Source organism: Pezoporus flaviventris, unplaced genomic scaffold (assembly GCF_033815535.1).
Source record: "Pezoporus flaviventris isolate CSIRO_AGI_PZ_B2104156 unplaced genomic scaffold, CSIRO_AGI_Pfla_v1 ptg000037l, whole genome shotgun sequence".
Taxonomy (NCBI): Eukaryota; Metazoa; Chordata; class Aves; order Psittaciformes; family Psittacidae; genus Pezoporus; species Pezoporus flaviventris.
In genome coordinates this window covers 20,006,894-20,030,853 of record NW_026892585.1, presented here as the reverse complement: position 1 = coordinate 20,030,853, position 23,960 = coordinate 20,006,894, and the positions used below count along the sequence as shown (strand labels likewise).

At 39.2% G+C, this 23,960-nt stretch overlaps 1 protein-coding gene across 4 annotated transcripts in view; it reads left to right on the top strand.

Annotated features, from left to right (window-relative positions):
- The window catches only part of ZNF385D (zinc finger protein 385D), a 415,511-nt gene that overhangs the window by 251,437 nt on the left and 140,114 nt on the right, over positions 1-23,960 (top strand). Inside the window, exon 1 of one of the 4 annotated variants that reach the window (XM_061464926.1) lies at positions 3,480-3,847. The exons of the other annotated variants lie outside the window; for them this stretch is intronic. Within the exon in view, the coding sequence (XP_061320910.1) occupies positions 3,826-3,847 (22 nt within the window). The 5' untranslated portion in view covers positions 3,480-3,825. Of the gene's footprint in view, positions 1-3,479; positions 3,848-23,960 lie in introns of those variants that run through there. 4 annotated transcript variants of the gene reach the window in all.

The following is a 23,960-nucleotide window of genomic DNA, read 5'->3' as shown; positions in this document are numbered from 1 at the left end:
CCTGAGAGTGGTTTTAATACTTGCAGTAGAGGCATTGTGTAAATCAGTGGATAGATAAAAATGAGTAGAAAGCATAGATATCACAGCTAGTTCACGAAGTGGCCTTCTGGCTCTAGACCAAGTCAGGAGAGTGGGGTATCCTGTAGCTTTCCCAGCTCTGGAGAAATGGAGGGAGTATGTTGCACTTCTGGGACATTTGTAATCTCAGCTTGCTTTTTGTTTATTCTGAGGAGGTAATGCCTTTTGGAGTAGTCTGCATTTTGAAAATCTGTCCTCTGTGGCAAACCCTCTACTCAAGTGGGGTTGTCAAGGTGAGAAAGAGCAGAGGAAATCGAGGTGGAGATGCTAGTACGAAGAAAAGAAGGTTGGTAGGAGAGGATTTGGGGGAGTAGAAGCTACTTCTATTATTAGAAATAAATGTGTGAGGTAGCTGTTTCAGCAGAAGGTATATTTTTCATGTTATGTTTATAGCGTTGCTGAATTGTAGTGGTTTGGGGGGCTTTTTTTTTTATAGGTGAATCAGGCATGAAAATATGTTAATTTTGCAGTTGACTTGTATGTGTAGCAAAGCTAAATGCTGGTTAGCCTGTGCTGGCTTGTTGATGACTGGGAGTTTTCACCGTGGGCTGACGTCATGGGCTCATTTGTTCATTTATTTTGCATGATCCTGCATGCCCAGACCAGGTCTACTCAGCTCTCCAGACACACACGTCTTTGCTGCTCCTGACTTCCCCATGGTTGTGTTCATCAGAGTCCTAAGGTTTGAGTTAAAACACCAACCATTTGCAATTGAAATTACTAACCTAATCCTCGCTTTCACTGGCAGTGGCAATATCTTATGCTGGGAATAAAATTTATTCTTTGTCCCTTGCTTGACACTCCTTTTTGCAGTTTATTAATGTAGCATGTGTGCAAATGATGGCACGGAATATGTGAATTTGGGCTGTGACTGCTTTCACGGAGATGCTACCATTTTTCCTTCTCCCTTGGATGTGTTTGATAGTTGAAATGCCAAGAAATGAAAGAAAACTTTAGTTTCTTTTTGACTGCTTTGATTGTATGCTTATTGTAAGAATGCAAATAAGATGCAAAAAGGGGGGAGATAGTCCTGACTGTTTTGCATCCTAAAGGGAAAAACAAAATTGAAAGTAACATTCAGAACCAAGTAGTGGAGAATACATAGATCTACATGGCACTTTGCTGTTTACACTGTCCATCAGACCCCATCAAATTGGTACAACAGGTATTGTAACAGAGCAGCCAGCTCAAGAAAGCATGTTTAAAGGCATCATGGTTGTTGCCTCCTGACTACTAATGTACCCCTACACAGATATGCGCTGTCTGTACCCAGGCTCTCGGCTGTCGATGGCATGGATCAGGCATATTAGGTTGGAGGAAAAGACTAGAGGTAGCCTACATCTTGAAGGGTGTGACTCCTGGTAGAATGATCTCAAGCTTTTCTGTGATAAGGTAAATGCAGCCTAAGAGGTAAATGCTGTGCCTGGGCGCAGACCGCCCTGAAGGACACCACGCAGTGGCTCTGCAAAAGCACTTTGGAGCTAGCAAAGGAGCTGAAGGATTTCATAGTGAATTGATTCTCTGAGATTTTACCCTCGGTATGGGGAAGGGGGGGAATGTTTGTGCTGCAGAAGGCTCCTAATAGTAGCTTATACCTACTGCTCAGAAGATATTAGAGTGGCTCAGCTGAGATATTTTAAACCAGCCTTGGAGGGTGGTATTGTCTCCAATAGCAAGGTCTCCTTCCCTATGCAGTAGAAGTGAATTAAGCATTGTAATGATGAAATAGAGGAAAGGAAGGTGCCACAAATACCCTCTGTTACTTGCTGTCCAAACCCTCTAGTTAAAATACCTGGCATCATTTCTGAAGAACTTCTTTTTTCCCTCCAGGGGTTTCTAGGTGATATTTTGTCACTGCAATTTAGGAATTGCTCAATTTAAGTTTCTGTTGGGAAGTGTGAACCACACAAGAAGTCTTGATCTTCATCCCTCATGCTCTGTGGCCTGAAAGCGTGCTTCTACACTGTGTGCTTTTTTAGTGGTGAAGCTGTTTATTTTGCAGTTGATCTCATTTCAGGTATGCCTCTGCATAGGGGCAGTTGGAATAAGAAAGGGCACTGAGAAAGGCGAGGCATCAGAAACAGAGAGCTGTGGGGCTTTCAGTGAGGGACAGGACTGAAATTCATGCCCCAGTTCCCCCCAGCAGTGTTTAATCTTGGTGACTTTCATACAGGTAGTATGAAACCTCATGAGAGCAATGCTGCGGAGGAATCCTGCTGAGACGTGCATAGCAGTGATGTATGTCAGGGCCCTTAATTCTTCTGCCTCAAGTGGAGCGTTCATTGGCTGCTGTGCTGGTGGCATAATTTTGCCCTAAGTGATTGGACCTCATGAAATAATAGTTATTGCGTGGAGCTTTTACAAATAAGAAGTGGAGCTTTAAATGAATTATACCCGCCATCCTCTTTCCTGTAGAATAAAAGCATTCATCCCATTAGAACCTATTATAATGAAATAAATGCTTCGGCATACTGTCCATTATTTTTTTACCTTTATCTAGTTTAAGTGTATTATCAGTGATACATGCCAGACTGACAGCAGGAAACCAATGTCCTCCATAGACTAATAGAAAAGACATAATACGTGCATAAATACAAACCGCATCTTCTTCACCACACTGCCACACCAGTGTGTGTCAGATCCATCCCAAGGCATTGCGCTCGGAAGGGGGAGAGTATTTAGGTATTTCTTTGGTCAGTCTCCCTCTGAAGCTGCTATGAGTTCATATAGCAGCAGAGACTGTGCGGGGACCTATTTACAACAAACTTAGGACCACTTCATTTGTCACAGCACAATAAAATAGCTACCATCTGCTAATGACTTATCAACCTGGGCCAGAAAGGAACTGGAGACCTGGAGGGTGAAAGGTTGTAAACTCCATTACAAATCCTTGCTGTCATGCATCTCCCATCCTTGCGCTTTGTCGTTCATGCGAAGAAATCATAGTTTAAAAAAAATCAATCTGGCTCTATTGAAATTGAGCTACCTATTTGTCAGTTGCTTTTTAAAAATAGAGGCAGACTGAGCTTTAGCCAACATTTGGATTAAAATAATTTATTTAAATGGAATTATTGACTTATTAAAAAAAAAAAAAAAATAGTCCCCGGGGACATGATCTTGCAAAGTGCAAAGCATCTTTGCCTTCTACTGAAGTTGGGGAGTCGGGGCACTTCGGGCTTCTCCTGGAGCCTGCCCTTCAAAGAAAAATAACAATATACGCTTTGTCTTTCCCATCTATTATGCAATTGAGCACGTTATGTCACTAAGTGAGCTTGCTGCCAGAAAAAAAGAAAGGGGGGGGGGGGGGGAGGGCAAAAGATTACATAGCATTTCAGAAGGTTTTTTTTTTATAAAAGGGTTTTTTTTTTGTATTTTTCCCTAAACCAGAGTTAGGTTAACTGTGATTTTAGAGCATGTCGTTGCTAGCCCGTTAAGGAAAGGATCTGTTTGTAGTACTCTTAGCCCTGATGTCACAGGCACAGCAAGGACATCAGAAGGAGGAGTCAGATTACAGTAAGAATGGGCAGTGCAGCATGCAGCCGGAGTAAACGCTAAATCAGACAGGGATTGTACCAGGGATAAGACTGCCTGCAAAGCGCTCATCCTGAGGAGGCACACTGCTCACTCACGCTTCTTGTGCTGGGAAATTTCCACATAATGTAGAATGAAAAAGCTCCGTTTTACATGTCAGCCCTGCGCGGGAGCTAATGCTGAATACACAGTGGTAGGATCCTGACTGCGTGATTAATGAGAAACATAATGTATTTTGGTAAGTGTTAACTATGATGTAATTCTGCTTCTGCTCACATTATCAATGGGAGTGATTATTATAAATTTCAGATTCAAGAACATGTCGTGCTGGCACGCACCTAAAACTGACAACTGGGGAATCCTGTCGGCTTTGCAGTTTGAAAGGATTCCATTGTCTGAGAAATTTTCTGTTTGAGTGGGCTACAGCACAGTTTTAGCAGCTTGAAAAATAAGCCAGATAAGATGAACTCATACTCAGTTTGTTTTAAATGAACTTGTGTTTCATCTGCTGAGAGTGGATGAGAAATGGTTGTGAGGCATGGGAAGTTTTAGGCGAACTTAATGTAATGGACAAGCTGCTACCGCACTGTCTGTGGTGGGGAGGCACAATAAGCCTTGGTATTTCATTCAGCTTTTAGTTTGAAGAATTCAGAGATGCAAAGGCAAAACAATCCTTTATTTGCAGTGGTGTGTTTGCCAAGTACTCTGCATTATGCAGATCACCGGTGTGGAGCTGGCTCCTAGCATACCACAAAATGCATGTTATTTTAAGCCTTTAGAGGTTTTGGAGCTGTTAAATATTTGTGCAGAGTTTAGTTTTGTTGCTTGATGGAAATCTTCCTTAGGCTTACAGCTGAGCTGGCTGCGTACCCTAAAAACATGCTGGAGCATAGACCTGTGTCTAAGCAGTGTAGTGCTAGTGCTGCAGAACTGAGCTGGGAGGTACAATTGCGATATAATGCTGCAAGTTAGTGCTGCTAAATAGCAAGAAAAAGAAATAGGAAATTGGGTTGTGTGATGGAAAAATACTATTCCTGACTACTTGAAATCTCATCGAGCCTCAGTGTTAATTTATAGCTGCATAATACTTATAGTGAACACAGAGCAGAGAGTTGGAGGATTTCTGGGACATTAAGCAGCTTTCCCAGTTTCATTAAATATTGAATCAGGAGTTCTCTTCAAACTTGAACAGATGAAGTTCTGTAATATTCTTGAGCCCTGGCACAAGAGTACTGTGCTTTCTGACATGCTATGTATTATTTTATTTTTATAAAATAAATATTTGGGGGGGGGGGGGTGTCTTTAACAGTGAAACCCATCAGTTATTAATGCAGATTGATTTTGTCTGTCCTAACAGAAAAAATACACATTGGCTGTGTTGTCAGAACTGTTCAGAGTCCCTTTCAGAGATAAACGTGCAATGTTTTAGCTCTGATATGTTTTGCAAAGACTGAGGAACAAAAGAGAAGCATTATGGTATAGGGTTTGAGTATTTGGATGAAGTCTCCTCACTATTTTTTAATGGTGGCGTTAGGTTAATTTCTTATTTGTTTCTTTTGGGTTATTTTTCTACCTTGAAGTATTTTTCTACCATTGCAAGCACAAGATGGATTTTTTTTTACAGTCAGTTGCCTGTGTACTAGGATTAGAAGTTGTGGTATCCTGAAGTTATGAGGGTTTGGGTATTAGGAATATGTTAGCTGTGTGGTACTTGATTCTATCTTTTTTTCTGTATATAATTTTCAGAACCATGTGACAATGATCAAACCTATTTTGGTGTAACTCCTTTGAAAAAATATAAACCGCTGTTTTACATGCATATTTGTTTTCTGGTGCAACACAGGTTTTTAACTGGAACAGACTGGATTGTGTTTTCTGCTCTGTAGGAAATTTCACTTCTGAGAGAAGAGCTGAAAGTTTCTGTTAGGCAGGTTCTCAGTCTGCTTTGTTCAGTCTGAGGCTTCCTTTAATCTGAAGTTTCAAACAAATGTTCCTGTTTCTGTCTTTTGCATAACAAAGCATGAGTCAATGGGGATAATGTTTACCTGTGGCTGTTCTGGGTGTTTTCCTGCTCCGTCTGTGAGAAGCCAGAACATCTGTAATCTCACCTGTCCCTGTTGTAACACTTACTGCACAAAGCAGTATGGCACACAGCCGGGTGAAAGCTTGATTGCATACATCGCACACCTATTTTGACTTAAAATTGCTATAGACATCATGTGGACAATATCAGGATTTTGTATTTTCTGAGGAAAAAAAAATAATTTACTATTAGTGAAGAATTCTGTGTTTTTTTTTTCTTGTCTCGGGATATTCTACTATTAGGCTACCAGAAGTATAGGAAGGAAAGAAAAAGAAAGCATTTCTGCATGTTTGTATTCATCTTGCATGATTTTCTGGGCATTCTTGTTTAATTGCTGCTGAGGGAAGGTGGCATAATGGGAACACACATGTACAGGGTTAAGATTGAAATAAATATGGAATAAACTACCATGGACCTAACCTTCCAAAAGTGTGATTACTATACAGCATGAGTTAATGGGTGAAGTGAGGTTCTTAACAATCAGAGAGAAAAGGTGTTAAATTCAGGAATCAGTATAGTGTTTATTGCTTTCTTTAAAGCTGAAGTCTTCAAGAAGATTTTGGGCTGAGCTATTCTACTATTCTACTACATTCTAATATGTATATTCTAATATTTGAGCTGAGCCTTCAAATAACTAAACTTATTGTGACCCTTGTAATTGCACAAGCCTTTCTTTTATACTGCACCAGAATTTTGATGGAGTGGTTTTAATAACTATTAATTTTCACTCACCGTGCTGTGCTTTAGAATTTGTTGTTTGGTCACCGTGGATACATTTGTTACTTATTGGGTTGGTTTTGTATTCATCATTTCAAGTTGAACGGAAATATGGAATGGTAATAATAATAATAAAAATCCTACAAAATGATGTAGTATGTTTATAGAGTAAGCCAAAAGCCAATGAAAATAGTGAATTTTTGTTAAGTGTTCTAATATGTTGGCATTTTGCACTTAGAACAGGCATACCTATCCAAAGCAACTTTTGCTTGTGTTTATCATTGAGTTAATAATTTAGCATAAGATAAATCAGTTGCGACCAATCTCAGCAGCTCTGAGAAGAGAAACAGTGGGTGGCTGTCAGTACCACAGTGCTGATGTTGCACGCTGATAAAGGGACCTCCTGTAGTCCTGCTCAGCACGAGGGTTCTTCTGTGGCCTATGGTCATAGCTGGACTCTGCCACTCTGCCTTAAAAGGTCCTGTGGGGCTGCCTTGGCTCGGCCACTTCACCATCATCATGGTTTCTTTGGCCTGGCAGCGTGGGCGGCTCATGGGAGCTGGCTCGTCCTGCGAGCGTGATGGCCGCGGCGGCCGTCCGTCAGGCTGGTCACTCAGGTGGAAAGCCCTCTTCGCTTTTCCGGAGGGGAAGGGGGGAGAGCTTCTGGTGTGTGCTGTGCACCGGCGCCACACTTGGCAGTTGTCAAACCGGAGGAAACGCTGCAGTGATGTTGCAGTTATGGGACAGTGATCACTGCTCCTCAGCGCTCGGCAAACCCTGGAATCGAGAGCAAAGCCAATCCTCCACCCCCACCACCAAAAATATCATCCCGCGCCCCCATATCTTCCTGTTACTGTAGAGAAGCTCAGCTAAAAAAACCCACCAAAATTAAAATTTACAATGAAAAGGAGAAAAAAAAGCAAAGCCTTTTACTTTATTTTTTTCTCCTTTCCACCCCTTGTGAACCTATTACTGTTTTAAGTATCCTCTGTTCTCGATGTTTCCATTCATATTATAGAAGAAATCTGAAATATCGGGATGAAAATATCCTATGGGATAAAATAATAGAACTGTTAAGGGGAAACAACTAACAATCTTTGCCTGAATATGCCATCATGTTTCTGTTTGCGTGATGGCTGTTTTCATGTTCGCTGTTGGTTTTTGTCAGTCAACGTTGTAGAGTGTAGTAATTCATCTGCATACGTACTACTATTCTGAGTATCACTTTATATTTTTGGAACATTTTCTTGTAGAAAAACTTCATGCTGGATGAGTCACGAAAGGAAAAATAGCACCACACCCCTCCACCCCCCAAATCTCACTGCCTCTATAAAGAAAACACACATCGTACAAGCCAGCCAACCAACCAACAAAACCTGTTTCAGCAGTTTCAGTGAAAATATTTAGTTGTCACCGGTTTGTTTTTACGTTATATTTCCCTCGGTTAGACACTGTGGAGGCCTTTGTAGCATTTCTGTTTGTCTTCATTTAAGGCAGGATGAATCGGTGGTGATAAGTCTGTGCATTTGAAATGTTTTGGGAAACACAGATACTGGGTTATTAGCTGTGTTTTATCACCAGCCATCTGCAATAAGAACGTGTGGTTAATATATAATGGATGCTGTACGTGGCAGAAGAATTCAGCTGAGCAAGCCAATATATAGGATCTTGAAATGTGTGTGAGTCTGTTGTTTACACTTGAAATATAACAGCCTCCTGGGCAGTGAAGTTCATATCTTGAAGCACTGAATAATCATTAATGCATGTATACATAATAATAATTAAAAAAGAATTCTGTTTGAACTTACCGAAACTGCTCTGTTATAGATTGTAACCTTTTACATTCTATTACAGAAACTATTCATTTAAAATACCTCTAAATATATCTAGTATGTTGCCATAAATAAAGGGTGATTTCACCATATCACACGCACAAAAAACCTCGTTTCCAACCCTAACCATTCTATGATTCTACGATTCCCAGTGTTGCCCTTCTTGAGGGTAGCACAATTGCTCCAAAACCAAAATTAGAATTAATGATTTCTTGCTTCATTAGAGAAGATTAGATCACAGTTGCTTCAGCTGAAGGTCTGCGTGTGTGTGTGTGTGTGTGTGCGAGTGTGCACATGCAAGTGCGCATGTGACTGTGTCTGTACATATTTTAAATGGGATGACTGTAGAATTTGATCTCGTATCCCCTCTTAGCAAATGTCTTGCTTCTGTTAAGAAAGTAAATGTTGAGTAGAAACCAGTTTTTTTAGATTTTCTTTACAATGTCATACCCTTATCCTTTTCATCTTTTTTTTTTAAAGACAATCCATATAAAATATTTTTATAAAGCATTTTAATAAGACACTTTGAGCATGGAATTATCTGAGAGTCATGCGGCTTTTACATCTCTGTACCTGTATGCAGATATCCTTCCATATTGTTTTGATTTTAATTTTTTTTTAAATAACCTAGTGGCAACTCTAGAGATCTTTGTAGTTACAAAAACATTAAGCAGGTTACAGGAATCCTTTTGAAGCTTTTGCCTCTCATTGCTCTAAAGAAAATGGTGGTACTTGCGAAAGAAGAAATATATTTGGACTTGATAAAGGAAATATTTCAATTCATATCAGATCGTGACAAGTTCTTGAAATGCAATAAATGTCATAAGGGCTTCAGTTTTAAAGAAGGGTTATTATTTGTAATATACTGCAAAGATTACTTTTGCAACTGAAATTGCGTAGATGATTGGTTGCCTAGAAATTCCAAAGCCTGAAGTGTCTGAGGTCGTACTTGAATCAAATTGCTGCGTTTGAAAGTGGGAAGAAGCTTTGCTCTGTTGTAGGGCTAAGTTGCTACATGGCACAGCCACGTCCTGTAGGTCAGCCTGTATTCACAGTGATTTTAGCAACGCGTTCTGCAAAGTCTACATGGGGGTGAGAAAACTAATATGTGAAGCTGCATTATTGCCATGCTCATATATTTAGACCTCCTGCCCATTTTGTTAACCGCTTCTTTCAGTTTCTCAGTCCCATGCTCATCAACACATTCCCCTCAAACAACTTTGGTTTTGCTTTGTATATGTGCACCATAAAGAGTTATTTCAATCATAAGAATGGTGTGACAACCTAAAGTTGGCAAGGGTCTGGATCAAATGTGAAATGTGCAACTGTAATTTGAGATAGAAGTTGTAGGGGAGTCTTTTATGAAAGTTTGATTAGTGTATCCTCCTCGCTTCTCATTAACGTTATGATAATAGAGTTCTGTCTTTTTTGATGCTTAAAATTATATTAATTGAAAGCTTCTTTAGGTTTGGGAAAAAAAAAAAGGTAAGACATCTTGAGTCCTTATCTAGAGCATTTAAACAAAAGCACTTGTTCTGTCAGGTTTCTGGGCTCACCCCCGTTCCCCCATTTCTGCATTGGCAAAGGTCACGCTGTTTTAATAAGTTGGGGTTATAGTAGTCTTTTTTTTTTTTTAACACTTCAGCTAGCTGGCTGAACCAGTCGTTTGGAAACAAGGGGAAATTCTTTCATCACTGTGGGATCAGGTCCTGTCTCTATTACCCAGCCAACTAATTTACTCTGTTTTATAGTCCCTGCAGATTTCAGAATTTAAAGCCATAATGTACCACTTGCTTTTCAAGTAAAGCTTGAAAAGCTCCTGGGGTTTGGTAATGTATAGTATCTTCATCTCTGAAGCAGTTACAGGAGACAGATAGAAAAATGAGATTGACTGGGAGTGTCTGCTAACTCTGGGTATGGCTGTTTGAAATTTTAGCATGTATTTGGGATCTCAAAGGTGTTTGGCTCATATTGGTAACTTTTATACTTTATATTGTTTATGTGTTGTGTTTATTGCAATGCAATCTGGCAGTCTCTTCCCCAGTTCTCTCCTTCAGAAAACAAGATTAAGCCTAAAAAGTAGGTGTACGTTAGAAAACCTTCTCTAAATATTAAAACTGCTTTGTTAAGAACAAAGGAAGAAAACTAGATTTAATTTACTCTTTGATTACTACTTCATAGTGGTTCTCTTGTTTATTTACTTTTATGGTGTAATTGAAAAAGCAGATGGACAGTACAGTTTATTCAAATGAAAGCCATGAAAACTTTCTCTTTTTTTTTTCTGTTGTTGACCTTCTTTACTCAATTTGTTCACTATGGAGTGTAGTACGTTATGAAGATGGAGGGAGATAATGGATGTGTTTTCCAATGCTGTTGCCCATTGTTGTACTAGGGATCAATAGCAAGTGAAAGTAAAAAAAAAAAAAAGGAAAAGCAAAATATGCAACTGTGGGGGAAAAAAAAAAAAAGGGAAAAAAAAAATCAGTGCTCTTCTTGCTAAGCCAATTCATTTTTCAGGAGCGACCTGGGGGTCTACTGTCTCTATAGTACAATGTTTAGCAAATTAGGTTTCATTTGCTGGTATTTACCTGTGATAGCAAATCCACTCACCTCCTGTCAAAACCAGCTATGTATCAGGAGCATTTAGTTGCCAGATATGTGACTATTACGTATCAAGCACACCACTCCTTTTTTTTTTCTATTATTACTGGTAAGTGATGCTGCTTTAGCAGCAAATTTTTCAACAGTGGAAGTTGAGTGAACTTCTCTGCTCTTAGGTAGTGCAGGAAAAAATAATATCTTTGCTTCAACTGTTCATGCAGCGTCTGTTGTTTTTAGTAGCCATTTTCATTTCTTTAAGAAGGAAACACTGACAGGGATACATCAAACTTTACCTAATCTCTTACTTAACTTTGCAATTCCTGTGTTTGTAAAGAAAGGATAAATTCTAACAAGTCAAGTCAAACAGGCTATAAAATGTTGTGTATGCATATGTAAAGATATATTTAAATCCTTTCCCTTTTTGTCCCCCTCTTTGACTGAGGGCATGGCAGCCACATAAATATGGGTGCTGTAAAGCCATTTTAATGCATTAGTTCTAGTATCCCTACATGCTTTTAGTACTTAAGACATGATGTAATCATTTACAAATATTTGTCTCGCCAATCCTGACCACAGTCTGTCTACCTTGTAAAACTGCCTGTTTAGTCCTCCTCTCCACATACAGTGCTAGGGTGGCACTAACTTCCAAGTAACACAAGTAATTTCTGTTTGCTTAAATCTTAGTAGCACTGAGTATTTGGAAATTGCATTGGCCCACATGGTATTATTATTCTCTCCCCTTTATTTCTTTCCTAAGAAAGGTTCTGAATTAACTCTTTTGCAGTTGGGTTGAAGTAAAAATTTTCAGCACATGTATAGATTCTCAGTGGTTTTCCTTTTTTTTTTTTTTTTTTTATATCCTTTGCAGTATTTTTAAAGAACATTGAAAATACCTTCTTCCATAGGTTTAGCTGACAAGCCTACTCAATGTTAACTAGCAGCCCACCATTTCAGTTCCTATGGGTTCAGTAGCAGCTGGACATATGTCATCGCTTTGGATGTGCTGTATAGAAAGCACAATGCCTGGCAGAAGTACCTATATATGGTCAGATCCATGTATACGAGGCAAGTATCCTTCATATCAGCTCTACACACTCCAACATTGAATGTAATAGATTACCTTACCAATACATGCATGTTTACAATGTAAAAAGAATCAGTGGTCTTAAAGAGGGATATTACTACACAAAAATAGCCCACAGAGATAGGTTACTTCACATAAATGAACTTACTGAATGTAATAAACAAACACTGAAAGACTGAAAACATTAAAAAACCTCAAAGCAACATTTAAAGTCTAACAATGTTGATACCATCAAAATGTGGTTTTGATGCCTTAGTCCGTATATAAATTCTGCTGGCAGAGAAAAGGCAGGCAGGCACAGGTAGAGCACTGTGGCATGCTGGTGCTGCTGCAAAATAGTACTGGCAGCACCATCCTACACAAACAAAAATGTCATCACATGCTACCATCAGCACACAGGGAAGAAAATCTATTTAAATAGCCTGAAATAAACTGTGTGAAGGCAATGACCAAATGATGCTATGTGTAACTGTGGACATCCAGACAATTCTACAGATTTTTAGGAAGATAATACAGATGTTTAGAATGTGAATTTATTTTTATGGCTTATTCTCCTCTGTCCAGATTTGTTTTTCTTCTTCAGTTAAATATATCCAAAAGAATCAACGCAGTTAAGTAAAGCAGCACAGAACTAGGTAGGCAGTCTTTGTTGATACTTAGCATTGAAGGAACATTAACAATTAATACACCTAAAATATCCCTCAGCTTATACACATCACATGAACATTGCTGGAATAAGCTTTTTGTGCATTTCTAGTATACAGATTTCTCCACGGCAGTATCTACAAAGATAACAATTATGTGATATATTCTTGTAATTTTTTTAAAGGACTTTTTTATGTTAAAAGCTATGCCAGAAAATTTTCAGTAATGCAAAGCTCACTTAAAATTCATCTGGAGACAGAAATAGTGCCATCTGACCTCGGTATATATTCAAATGAATTATGAATGGTTTATATCAAATATCTCTTTGAGAGACCCCAGCTGAGCTAATATCTTCCAAATCACAAAGATAAGAAGAAACAATGTTCATTCTAAATTATTAGCCCTTTTTAGGAAGCTTACAGTAACAGATGGCTAATGTTAAAGAAGGTTTAAAATAATAGATAATAAATCTTTTAAGGAATCTTTCCAAGGTGCTTGTGGTATATATAGCTCTGCTTTTTCAGGTTCTGCTGTCTGTGTAGCCAACTTCAGTTCTAGGAGATAATGTAGGGAGCTGGTTTTGGTAGTATATTGTTTGAGGTAATAGTTAACAGTTTGTCTGAAAAAAGTTGGGCAGGTTTTGAAATCTGTTGATATAATGCATGTATGGCGACTGCTGGCAGGTACAAAAAAAAAAAAAAAAAAAAAAAAGCCCTTGCAAGTTCAAGAATCTTTCAGTAAAAATTGAGCTTTCCTCACTGGTATTGTTTTTACTGACTGATCTTTTTTTCATAGTGAAGAAAGAATTTTTCAGAAAGTAATTATTATTTGTAATGAACTGTAGAAAGTGTCGAACTGTGTTAATAGATTTGCTTGAACTCAATTTCATTTGCTGTACCAAACATGCTGAGAAACTTCTATGGTCCCACAGTAAAGCAAGAGTTTCAACTGTGCTGGAAATATTAAATCAGACCTAGTCTAATTAAGGTAACTGTCAAATAATTTGTAACAGTTTTGTTTAGTATCTCCAGTAATTTCAGATTTGAAACAAAAGCTTAAGTTGATCGTCAGCAGTATAGTTGAACCATTTCGGGAGCAGTTCCGGGGTGGAGGATGTTGGCATGCTCAGCAGCACGGCTAGCATGTGTTTCTCCCTCACCCACCACCAGTTTATAGAAGTACAGGAGGAAGAGCTGATCCAATTAGTTTGCAGTTCCCATTCAAACAGTTGTTCCCTGTCTTGTAGCCAGAAAAGGTGCTGAATGTGATGGAAAAATGAGCTTGGGCAGTTGGATAACTTGAACTGCATTGGCCTTGCAATTCCCCTTGCGTGGGGAGCTCCACTTACGGGAACATGCATCTGCAGGAGGGAGCATGCTGCCACAGGTTTCCCCATGGTTGGAACTAGATGATCTTAAGGTCCTTTCCAACCCTAACTGCTCTATGATTCTATGCTAGAGAAGCTCTGCACACCTGTTGGGGAAGATTCTATCAGTTCCCATGTCCACCTGAGCTTTGATGGTTTCCACTGGCGGGCACAGAAATTACCAGGCACTGAAAGCTGTGCAGATTTTCTTTTTTTCAGGAAGTGGTTTAAAACCACCAACCTCTTTTCCAGAAGGCAGAAAGCAGCTTTCAGCTGGAAAAAAAAAAAAAAAAAAGAAGTCATTATTACTCTTAATAATTTCCATTACCATCAGTGCCAGTAATGACAATGGTCATTTAAGTCAGCTGAGCTATTTAATTCCACACATCCCTAAATACGCATCAATTCGCATTATTTAAAAAAAAACAAAACAAGCAAACCCCTCAAAAAATTTAAAGCCACCATGACTATCCTTTTTAAGTGTATATTTGCAAGGAGTTTATCTGTTTGGATGGGGACTTTCTTTCAAGCTTTCCTGATTACGTACAAGCTGCGTAGAATATCTCTTAACTCACTGTAGTCCTATTTAAGTTCTGTTTGGTTTCAAGGGGGCAACCAGTCAAGTGATTTGTTGAACTAGGATGCCTTTTTTGTCTCATTAAGGCACATTATTGGCAATATCATTAAAGAGATCAGGACAATTCAATGAATAGTTTAGTAGTTTACGGTGACTGTCCTCCAGTTAACAGACTTTAGTTAAGCAGAACAGCAGCACTAAGGAAAAACTGAGATTTGTTCTCCCCTCCCTCAAGCAGAGTTGGCATAATATTTTCCTTAGAGGATCATCTCATAGAGGTCTGTTGAAGTTTATGACCACAAATCATACCAAGCTATCATTTCTGTGGGTTTGTAGCTCAGCCAGAAAAAGCTGCATGTGGGAGAAGCTCATTTCTAGTCTGCAAGTTTCTAGTCTGCAAAATTCTGGTTTTAACATTTCTAGTTCTGTGCCTGGAGCTCCTGAATGGGCATGTATTAAAATTGTATATGGATAAGAATTCCTAGTAACAAGCTTAATTTGTAATTAGGATGTCAGTTTGACTTCTGAATATGTCATTTTGGAAAGACCAAATAACATTATGCTGTTATAATAAATAGGTAACTGGAAATTTATAGTGAATTTTAGGGTGAAAGAGAGAAAATCTTGTACTAAATCATGTCTAATCAGAGGTCATTGCCTATGAAGAGCAGTCACTTAAGAAAATATTCTCAAAAATAGATTTCCATGGAAAAAAACTTAAAAGGTTTCTAGTCCCCTCAGGCGTGTTCGAGCACCCACTGCCTGGCACGTTTTTCTCAGTGTGCATTAGCCCTTCTAAGAAATAGCTTATGCCCCTTTCTCCTAGCTTTCAACGGGGAGAAAGAGTCCTGAAATTATGTGAGTTAGCAAGCTTAACACCTAAGTGCTTTCCAGTTTGGGGCTTTAAAAAAAAGAATTAAAATATAAAAATTGGGCTAAAATCAACTTGCTTACATTTGCAGGAGAAGTTGTAGGGAAACACTGAAGGATGTATTGATGCAAGAAAGATGGTCTTGTGGGATCTAAGTTCTCAGCTTATACTTCTGAGAACAAGTAGCCTGTTCACTTCAAGATGTCAGACACTGAATTATACTCACTTTCTCAGTCTCTTTTTGCTGTCTCCACCAATCTTGGTAGTCTGAGTCTACTAATTTAGTAGCATGACCAGGTTTGGCCTTAGTAATGCTCAACAAAACTTAGTGTCAAACAGTCCAAAGTGGCGCAGTGTGAACTCTGCATTCCTTTCGTTTCCCTGCTGCAATGTTATTCTACAAGCAACTTTAAGCGCTTCGTAACAGTTCTGTTAATACAGATGCTTGACCTCGAACACAGAGATATATTTTACTTTTAATGCTTTTGGAAGCGCATATACTCGTGTAGCTGAATATCTGAGTCATGTGATGTATTCTGTTAAATGGTAGGTTAAGTGAGGAAAAAAATGTGATTTTTTTTTTAATTATTTTTCTTTTTCTACATGTGGTAGTAACAGAATCTACATGGCAACACCCACCAGCTGTGTGTGCTCTAGGTCTTCTTAATGCATTTTAACTATAATTTAGCTATCCGAAGAGTCTAATAAAGAAATCATAACATGTCCTGTTAAAATTCTACTGTTATCCAGACAAGATTACCACATATTGTCCCCAACTCCAAGTGAAACAGAATAGCCAGAAATACAGGTTTGCAGAGTCTTCTCAGATGCTAAATCAAATCATTCTCTAATGCATAAATGAAGGTAACAGATTTATGATGCTACAGACACCCAGTGTCTGAGTTTGAAGAGCAGGAAGTGTAAAGTTCCAAGCCTAATGCAGACACTTAGACAGAAGAACTGTGCTGGCATCAGTGGTTTGGGGCTGAAGAAGGGTGTGCAGATCTTACATCTTGTCATGACTGGGCCCACATCCACTGAAATCTTCTCAGCATTTCAGGTTAACACACTCAAAACACTCTGTTGTGGATCAAGTGATTTATGTATTTATGTTTAGTTGCAACTGCAGGTCCATAATCACAGAATCACAGAATCCTAAGGGTTGGAAGAGACCTCGAAAGATCATCTAGTCCAACCCTCCTGCAAGAGCAGGGTAACCTAGAGTACATCACACAGGAACTTGTCCAGGCGGGCCTTGAATATCTCCAATGTAAGAGACTCCACAACCCCCCTGGGCAACCTGTTCCAGTGCTCTGTCACTCTCACAGTAAAGAAATTTTTCCTGATGTTCACATGGAACCTCCTATGCTCCAGTTTACACCCATTGCCCCTTGTCCTATCACTGGACATCAGTGAAAAAAACCTAGCTCCGTCATCCTGACACTCACCCTTTACATACTTGTAAACATTGATGAGGTCACCCCTCAGTCTCCCCTTCTCCAAGCTAAATAGTCCCAGCTCCCTCAGCCTCTCCTCATAAGAGAGATGTTCCACTCCCTTAATCATCTTTGTGGCTCTGCGCTGGACTCTCTCCAGCAGCTCCCTGTCCTTCTTGAACTGAGGGGCCCAGAACTGGACACAATATTCCAGATGTGGCCTCACCAAGGCAGAGTAGAGGGGGAGGAGGACCTCTCTCGACCTACTAACCACCCTCCTTCTAATACACCCCAGGATGCCATTGGCCTTCTTGGCCACAAGGGCACATTGCTGGCTCATGGTCATCCTCCTATCCGCCAGGACTTCCAGGTCCCTTTCCCCTTCACTACTGTCCAGCAGGTCAGCCCCCAACCTGTACTGGTACATGGGGTTGTTCTTCCCCAGATGCAGGACTCTACACTTGCCCTTGTTGAATTTCATCAAGTTCCTCTCCGCCCAACTCTCCAGCCTGTCCAGGTCTCGCTGAATGGCAACACAGCCCTCTGGTGTGTGAGCCACTCCTCCCAGTTTAGTGTCATCAGCAAACTTGCTGAGGGTACATTCAATTCCCTCATCCAGGTCGTTGATGAAAATATTAAACAGCACTGGTCCCAGCACCGACCCCTGAGGGACTCCACTAGTCACAGACCTCCAGCTAGATTCTGCCCCATTGACCACAACTTTCTGCCTTCTTCCTTCCAACCAGTTCTTGATCCACCTCACTACCTGATCATCAAGCCCACACTTCCCTAGCTTATCTATGAGGATGCTGTGGGAGACAGTATCAAATGCCTTACTGAAATCAAGAAAAAACACATCTACTGCTCTACCATCATCCAGCCACCTAGTTACTTGTTCATAGAAGGCTGTAAGGTTGGTCAAACATGACTTCCCCTTGGTAAAGCCATGTTGGCTGCTCTTAGTGACCCCCTCATCCTTGATATGTCTAGAGATGGTGTCAAGAATAAGTTGTTCCATCACTTTCCCAGGGATGGAGGTGAGGCTGACCGGTCTGTAATTACCCGGGTCCTCCTTCTTGCCCTTCTTATAGACCGGCGTGACATTTGCCATCCTCCAGTCCTCAGGCACCTCACCTGTTTCCCACGACTTACCAAAGATGATGGAGAGTGGCTCAGCAATGACCTCCGCCAGCTCCCTCAGCACCTGTGGGTGTATTCCATCCGGACCCATCGATTTGTAGATGTCCAGATTACTTAACTGATCCCTAACCCAATCCTCATCTACCAAAGCAAAATTGGCTTGTGCATGGGCTTTGGAATGCAGCCCTTATATAGGCAAGTTGTGTTTGGTTTCATGTTTCTTGGAGGCTTGCATGCAAAATTGCCTTATTGCTTGAATTGATACCTCTAATTAAACAGATTAATGTGCTTTAGTAGCTGTCCTTTAGTATTACAGCTCAAACTAATGCCCAGTGTAACTCTTGTTAAATGACTGGAATTGTGGGGAGATAGGTCTCTCTTTCTCAGTGACTTACTTACAGCAAGTTTCTGAGTGTTTTCTAATGGCATTTTTAGATCTAAGAAGTATGTTCTTGTCTCTGGAATAATCCTATTCCTTTTTGAAATATGTGATGTCAGAAAGTAAAGATGGAAGTCTTAGTGCATCTTTGGCGATATACATAGAGTACCTTAGCTTTCATCTTACGTTTACAGTTTCATGTTTTGTTTCTGTTCTTAGGTAGTGCATCTTGGCGGTTTGTAAGTTTGCTTTGTTTTTCAAAAAAGTATTAAAGTAGAAAAAAATAATTCTAGATTATGCAAACAAATTTTCTCCTATATATGATGATATAGGTCAAGTATTTAGGGGTTTGATTCATCCTTCAAATTAAACACTCTTGGTAAAATTTTAATTCCTTTTTAGTAGAATAGAATTGTCTTTGTTTAAAACTCATTGTTATGGAACATTTTAAATGTTTAGTTCAATGGAGTCATTCAAATAAGAGATAGACCCTACTTCTACATGCATGAATTAAAAAAGAATTAACTTTTCTGATGTCATTCCACTGATGGGAGGAATTGGAATACTTAAATATATGCAGAAGTATTTATGGGATTGAAGTTTGTGGCTTAGCAAATCCTTGCATTTCTATAGCAATCTGACAATAGGTTGGCTCACTTCACTGGTTTAATGTAATTTAATTTTCTTGGAAATGTTTTGTAAGATTACCTCTTATGGAAAGCAAAGATGATTACAGTATGTGAGTCTCCATCCGCTCCTTAGCAGTAGAGCGGGAGGGTGGCAGAAGAGATCCAACTTGTCAACACACGGTTCCACTGAAGGCTCTTTGCGCTTTCCTTGCCATGTTAGCTTCTCAGATATTGTAAGGTTATTCTCATCAGATTAATATACCAAATCTATTAAAATTCAAAGGTGGTAGGTTTTGGAGAGGGTATTTTGCTCTTCTCCAGTAATAAAAACATATTGAGAAATCACTGGCAGAATCTGGTATACAATTCAATTAAATAAATGTCTGTGGCCTAAATGTTGGGGATTACTTTTCTATTTTAATGTGAAAAAAATAGTAGGAATATGTGGAATAATGAAAGAAATCAAATGATGATTATAACTTCAAATAGTAAAAGCAAAGCAACGCAATGACTTTATAAGGATCACAGCAAATACTTCCATATATAGCATACTCAATAGCATTTGGAATTGTAATAGATGGACTTAACATTAGGAGGCTGCATGATTCTGATCCTTCTCATCTAAATGGATTATCAGAAAAGTCTGCACAGGTATTTTTCTCCTTGGTTCTGTGTTCTCTCATGTCATGGTTAAAGGTTTGGTAGCAATGCCTTTCAAAAATCACATTTAGTATCTCCCAAATAACTGTGTTACACAGGAGAACCAAAGTTAGTACTCTTTTGCTCTTTCTAGCAGAGAGAGGCTTAAAAATAAAATAAAACATGTCAACCAAGACAATTTTTCCCCCCCCTCTGTCGAGTGACAGTTTTATTTTGTTATGCCCAAGGCTTGATTTTTTCAAGCACCTTAGTAACGAGATAGATAAAAGATACTCTTTGACTGGAATGAGCTGAAATGTTTGAAGTGGGTTGTTTTTGTTTCGAGATATATTTACAGTTCATTCAAGGAATGTTGAATTCTAAACTATGAATAAGTGTGAAGGCAAAATTGGTGAATATCTGACCTGAGTTTGTGATGCACACAAAGTGAAATTTTAATAGCTATGTAGGGCCATAAATAGATAATCTGAGCAGTGTGATTGCTTGAGCAAGAAGGGACCTCCCTACAAAGTTATTTAAAATTTTACAACTCTCTCCTATGTTTAGTTCCTAGGACAGGGGCTATAACATTTTAAGATGCCTTGATAGACGACCAGAACATAGCCAGGCTGATAGAAGGACAGGCCAGGAAAGGTACTTAAGCTCTTACCATATTCCTTTTTCTTTACAGAGGGTTTCAGTCTGTTTCTGAGCTATGTAAAAATGCAGATGAATAGCATTTGTCCCTTTCACTATCCCTTGCCATCACTAGCCAGCAGTTAAATCTGCATGTGTAAGTATGCAGACCATTTCTTGCCACTTTTTTTTACACCACTGCAGGGTGGGTTTTTTTTTGTTTGGACTGTTTTTGGTTTTGTGTGGTTTTGTTTTATTGTTGTTTTTTTTTTTTTTGTTGTGGTTTTTTTTTTGTTTTTCTTTTAGAAATTCTCCCATGTAAAATGGTAACCATCGATACACAAGGTACTGTCCTGCTGCCTTTTGTTTACAGCTACAAACTGTGTGGTCCACTCTGAAAACTTTATAGCAAAATCTGTGTCAGAACCTATAAAAATTTCTTCGCTTTTTGGTCAAGGGAAAAGTCCTGAATGCAATGAATAATCATGGATTTATCATGGAATAAATTTCTGTACGCTCGATCGTAAAATATTTTTAAGGGACACCTGGATAGGATGCAGAAAAGCTAAGAAATCATCATTAATTTTATATAGCTTAAAGAAATATGAATATATTGTTGGCTTAGATTTGTGGGTTTTGGCCAATAGTTCATGCTAGTTCACTGAAAGCTCTTGTGTATATGTGTGTAAATGTAACAGGATTGTAATCAATAGAATTGCCCATCAACAAGCACAATTTATATTAGCCAGGGGCAGGGATTCCCATTCATTAAATCTGTGGAGGACAAGCCTTTATATGTTTCCGTGGATGTAGCCTGAAGCATCCAGCATGTCATAGATGAGATAAATTCGGCCTGGCATGCCTCCGTTTCTGGAAAGTAGGACAAAATTTTGTCCTTTTGTGTCTTGTTTGCAAAAGCAGTGGTGCTTTTCCCCCACCTGTAGAGAAGGAAAGGAGATTATTTTCCTTGCTTGAAAAACTTTTTTAAATTATAGGCATGTTTTACATAGAGATATAAAAAAATGGACCTGCCAGCTTTTTCACAAATATCAAGAGAAGGACAGTCAACCCGCTAACTGCCACGTCTTCCAGTTCTCAAAACATTTGCCTACATCAGCTCCATCAGGTGTAAGCTTGCCAAAATTAAAGTTTCCATAGCCCTTATTTATAAATAGCCATTCTGTTAGAACTTCTCCACTGATAAAGGGTGTATTCACTTTCCCAGGAAGATACTAGCCCTGTGGTGAAGGGATTTTTGTGGGCTGCTGGAAACCCAAGCTAAATTCCGTGGTGAAATGAATACACATTTCCACAAACATAAACTGCTCCTAAAAGAGATTATTGTGCAAGTATCCCGAGTTTAGTCAACAGTCCAGCTATTAGGACATTTCCCTGAGGCATTGGACTTAGAGCAGGCTTCAGTGCAGGCCTTTGATTAGAATACAGACCTTGATTTCTTTCATTTTTTGAAACTTTTATAAGGTTCCTAAGATTTGCTTCCATAAGTAGATGTCAGAGTGTGGCTTATGTACAGATCTTCAGAGAAGACAAATTCTTACGGAACTTTGCAACACAGGAAGCAAATTAAGCTTTACAGTGTTTTCTCCTTCTCTCCTATTCACAAGGAATGGCATAAGCCAAAATGTCATAGAAGTATGGTTACGATTAGTTATCTGTAACTTTGTGATTGCAGGGACATGTGCAACACCAAAGCCTGATTTGAGGGAGATTGGAATTCTTATTTCATGCTGGCATCAGGCATGGTTTCAAAAGTGTCCTCTATGACAGAGAACAGAGGCAGCTTTATGGAAGTGAATTCAAGGTAGTCTGATTTGTCATGGGTTTCTTTGCTGCAGAATGGTCATGGCTGGAATATATTAGTGAGAATGGAGGTAACCTGGAGTACAATGGAGCATTTAGGTGTTCAGAGAGTTAGTCAAATGCTGTTATTTCAAGCCCTCGTGCCTTTGGAATTTATACTTTCTTCCTTTTTTCACTTTTTTGTTATTGACAGCTCAAAGTGTTACTTAAAGGTGAATTTTTGTGGATTCTTAGCAAGAACGAGATATTAATGTCTCTGAGCTCTGGTGCTTGAGTCTGCCACCATAGACACCATGAGTTCACTGTGCCATAAAGCATTTGCAGGACCTCCTTTCATCGGCAGTCTTTCTTGCTCTGATTTGTAGGGAGTTTAATTCAACTCTGACCTCACAGCATTAGTATATATGGGCCAATGCTCTTACCAAACACTGTATAAAATATGTTCATGTGATCTTTCTCATAGATAGGAAAGCCAGTGTTTTCTTCACTAGTCCTAATAAGACTTTTTTATGGTATCTACCTGTTCAATTTCATCATGGTGTGGGTTTTTTTGCTTACCCTTTTTGAATATAGAGACTTACTGGTTTATGGAGTAGCTATTTTCTTGATTGTAACTGTGTCTGTGAAACCATAATCCCACAGTTTTTGGAAGGAAATAAAAACACTTAGTCATCAGGATATACTGTGAACTAAAACTTAGAAACTGTTTTCCAGCATATCATATGACAAATGTTTATCTCTCTTTAAAAAGAAAAAGAAAATCATTTGATTTGCACAAGAGCAGTGTGTGATTGCAATAAATAGCTTTTGGCAATGTTGTTAGTATTTTCCAGATACAGTACAGTCACACAATCATTGCTTTTAAAGTCTATTATAACATGTCCTATTTAAACTTTATTAAAACTAAATCTGTGGCTGGATGTATAATTTCCATAAAACATCTGTTTAATGGATTCTGTCCAAGGTTTAGATCTCTCCCATTGATTTCCAACATCCCATTCTTCTATTTACATTCTTGTTCTGCCTGCTGCCTTCTTACTTCCTTTAGCTTCCCTTCCTTTCCTCTCCACTTTTCCCCCTCCCAAATTTGATGCAAACTCCTTGCCCTTAACATATTCTTGAGGGGTTTATGTTTTATCATCACCTGCTCTCCTTTCATGGGTGACCCCTTGCTGAGCTCAAAAATCTACTGTGGTCCAGAACTGCTCATCATTTGCATCCCTAGTCTTTGTCAGACAGATGAAGAATGACCAATGTGTTGATCTGTACAATAAAGCAAAGGTTCCAAGAAAGGCAGTGATGATCTGCAAATTTCTAGTGAATTAAATGACTCATCTCTTCAGGCTAGAAGGCTGCTAGCTTGTTAGTGTGCATGGTTTTTTGTCTGACGGACATGTCCAACTTCCTATATTGCAATCACTGCAGTTAACCTTCAGTTTTGGGCAATGTGGCAACAAAGCAACATCTGAATTCATGTCTCTGTGAGAGTGTGATGTAAGCTGAATTCAGCTGCCTAATGCTGAAGGGAGTGACTCCGATCTTCAAATATTCAGGTGGTACTTAACCGGAGACAGGAAGATTTTCTCTCTCCCCAGAGTGCAACTGGCCCTTCCCTCCCCACCCCACCTCCCTGTTTATGTTTTCCTGTTGTAATTGCCTGCTGATGAAAATCCAGAGATTAGTCATTGCTGGACACAGTGCATGTGTGCTTTGAGGTGGCATACAACTCTGTTCTAGTAAGGTTTAAACTTAACAATTAACGAAGCATAACTCTTCCCCTGTGTCTGTGGGGACAACAGACTGCCAAGAACTGCCTGGTGTTTCTTTGCTTCTCAGCACAAAGCATGGGTTGCCTGCTAGGATAACTTCAATTTTTCATCAGCTGCTTTTTCCCA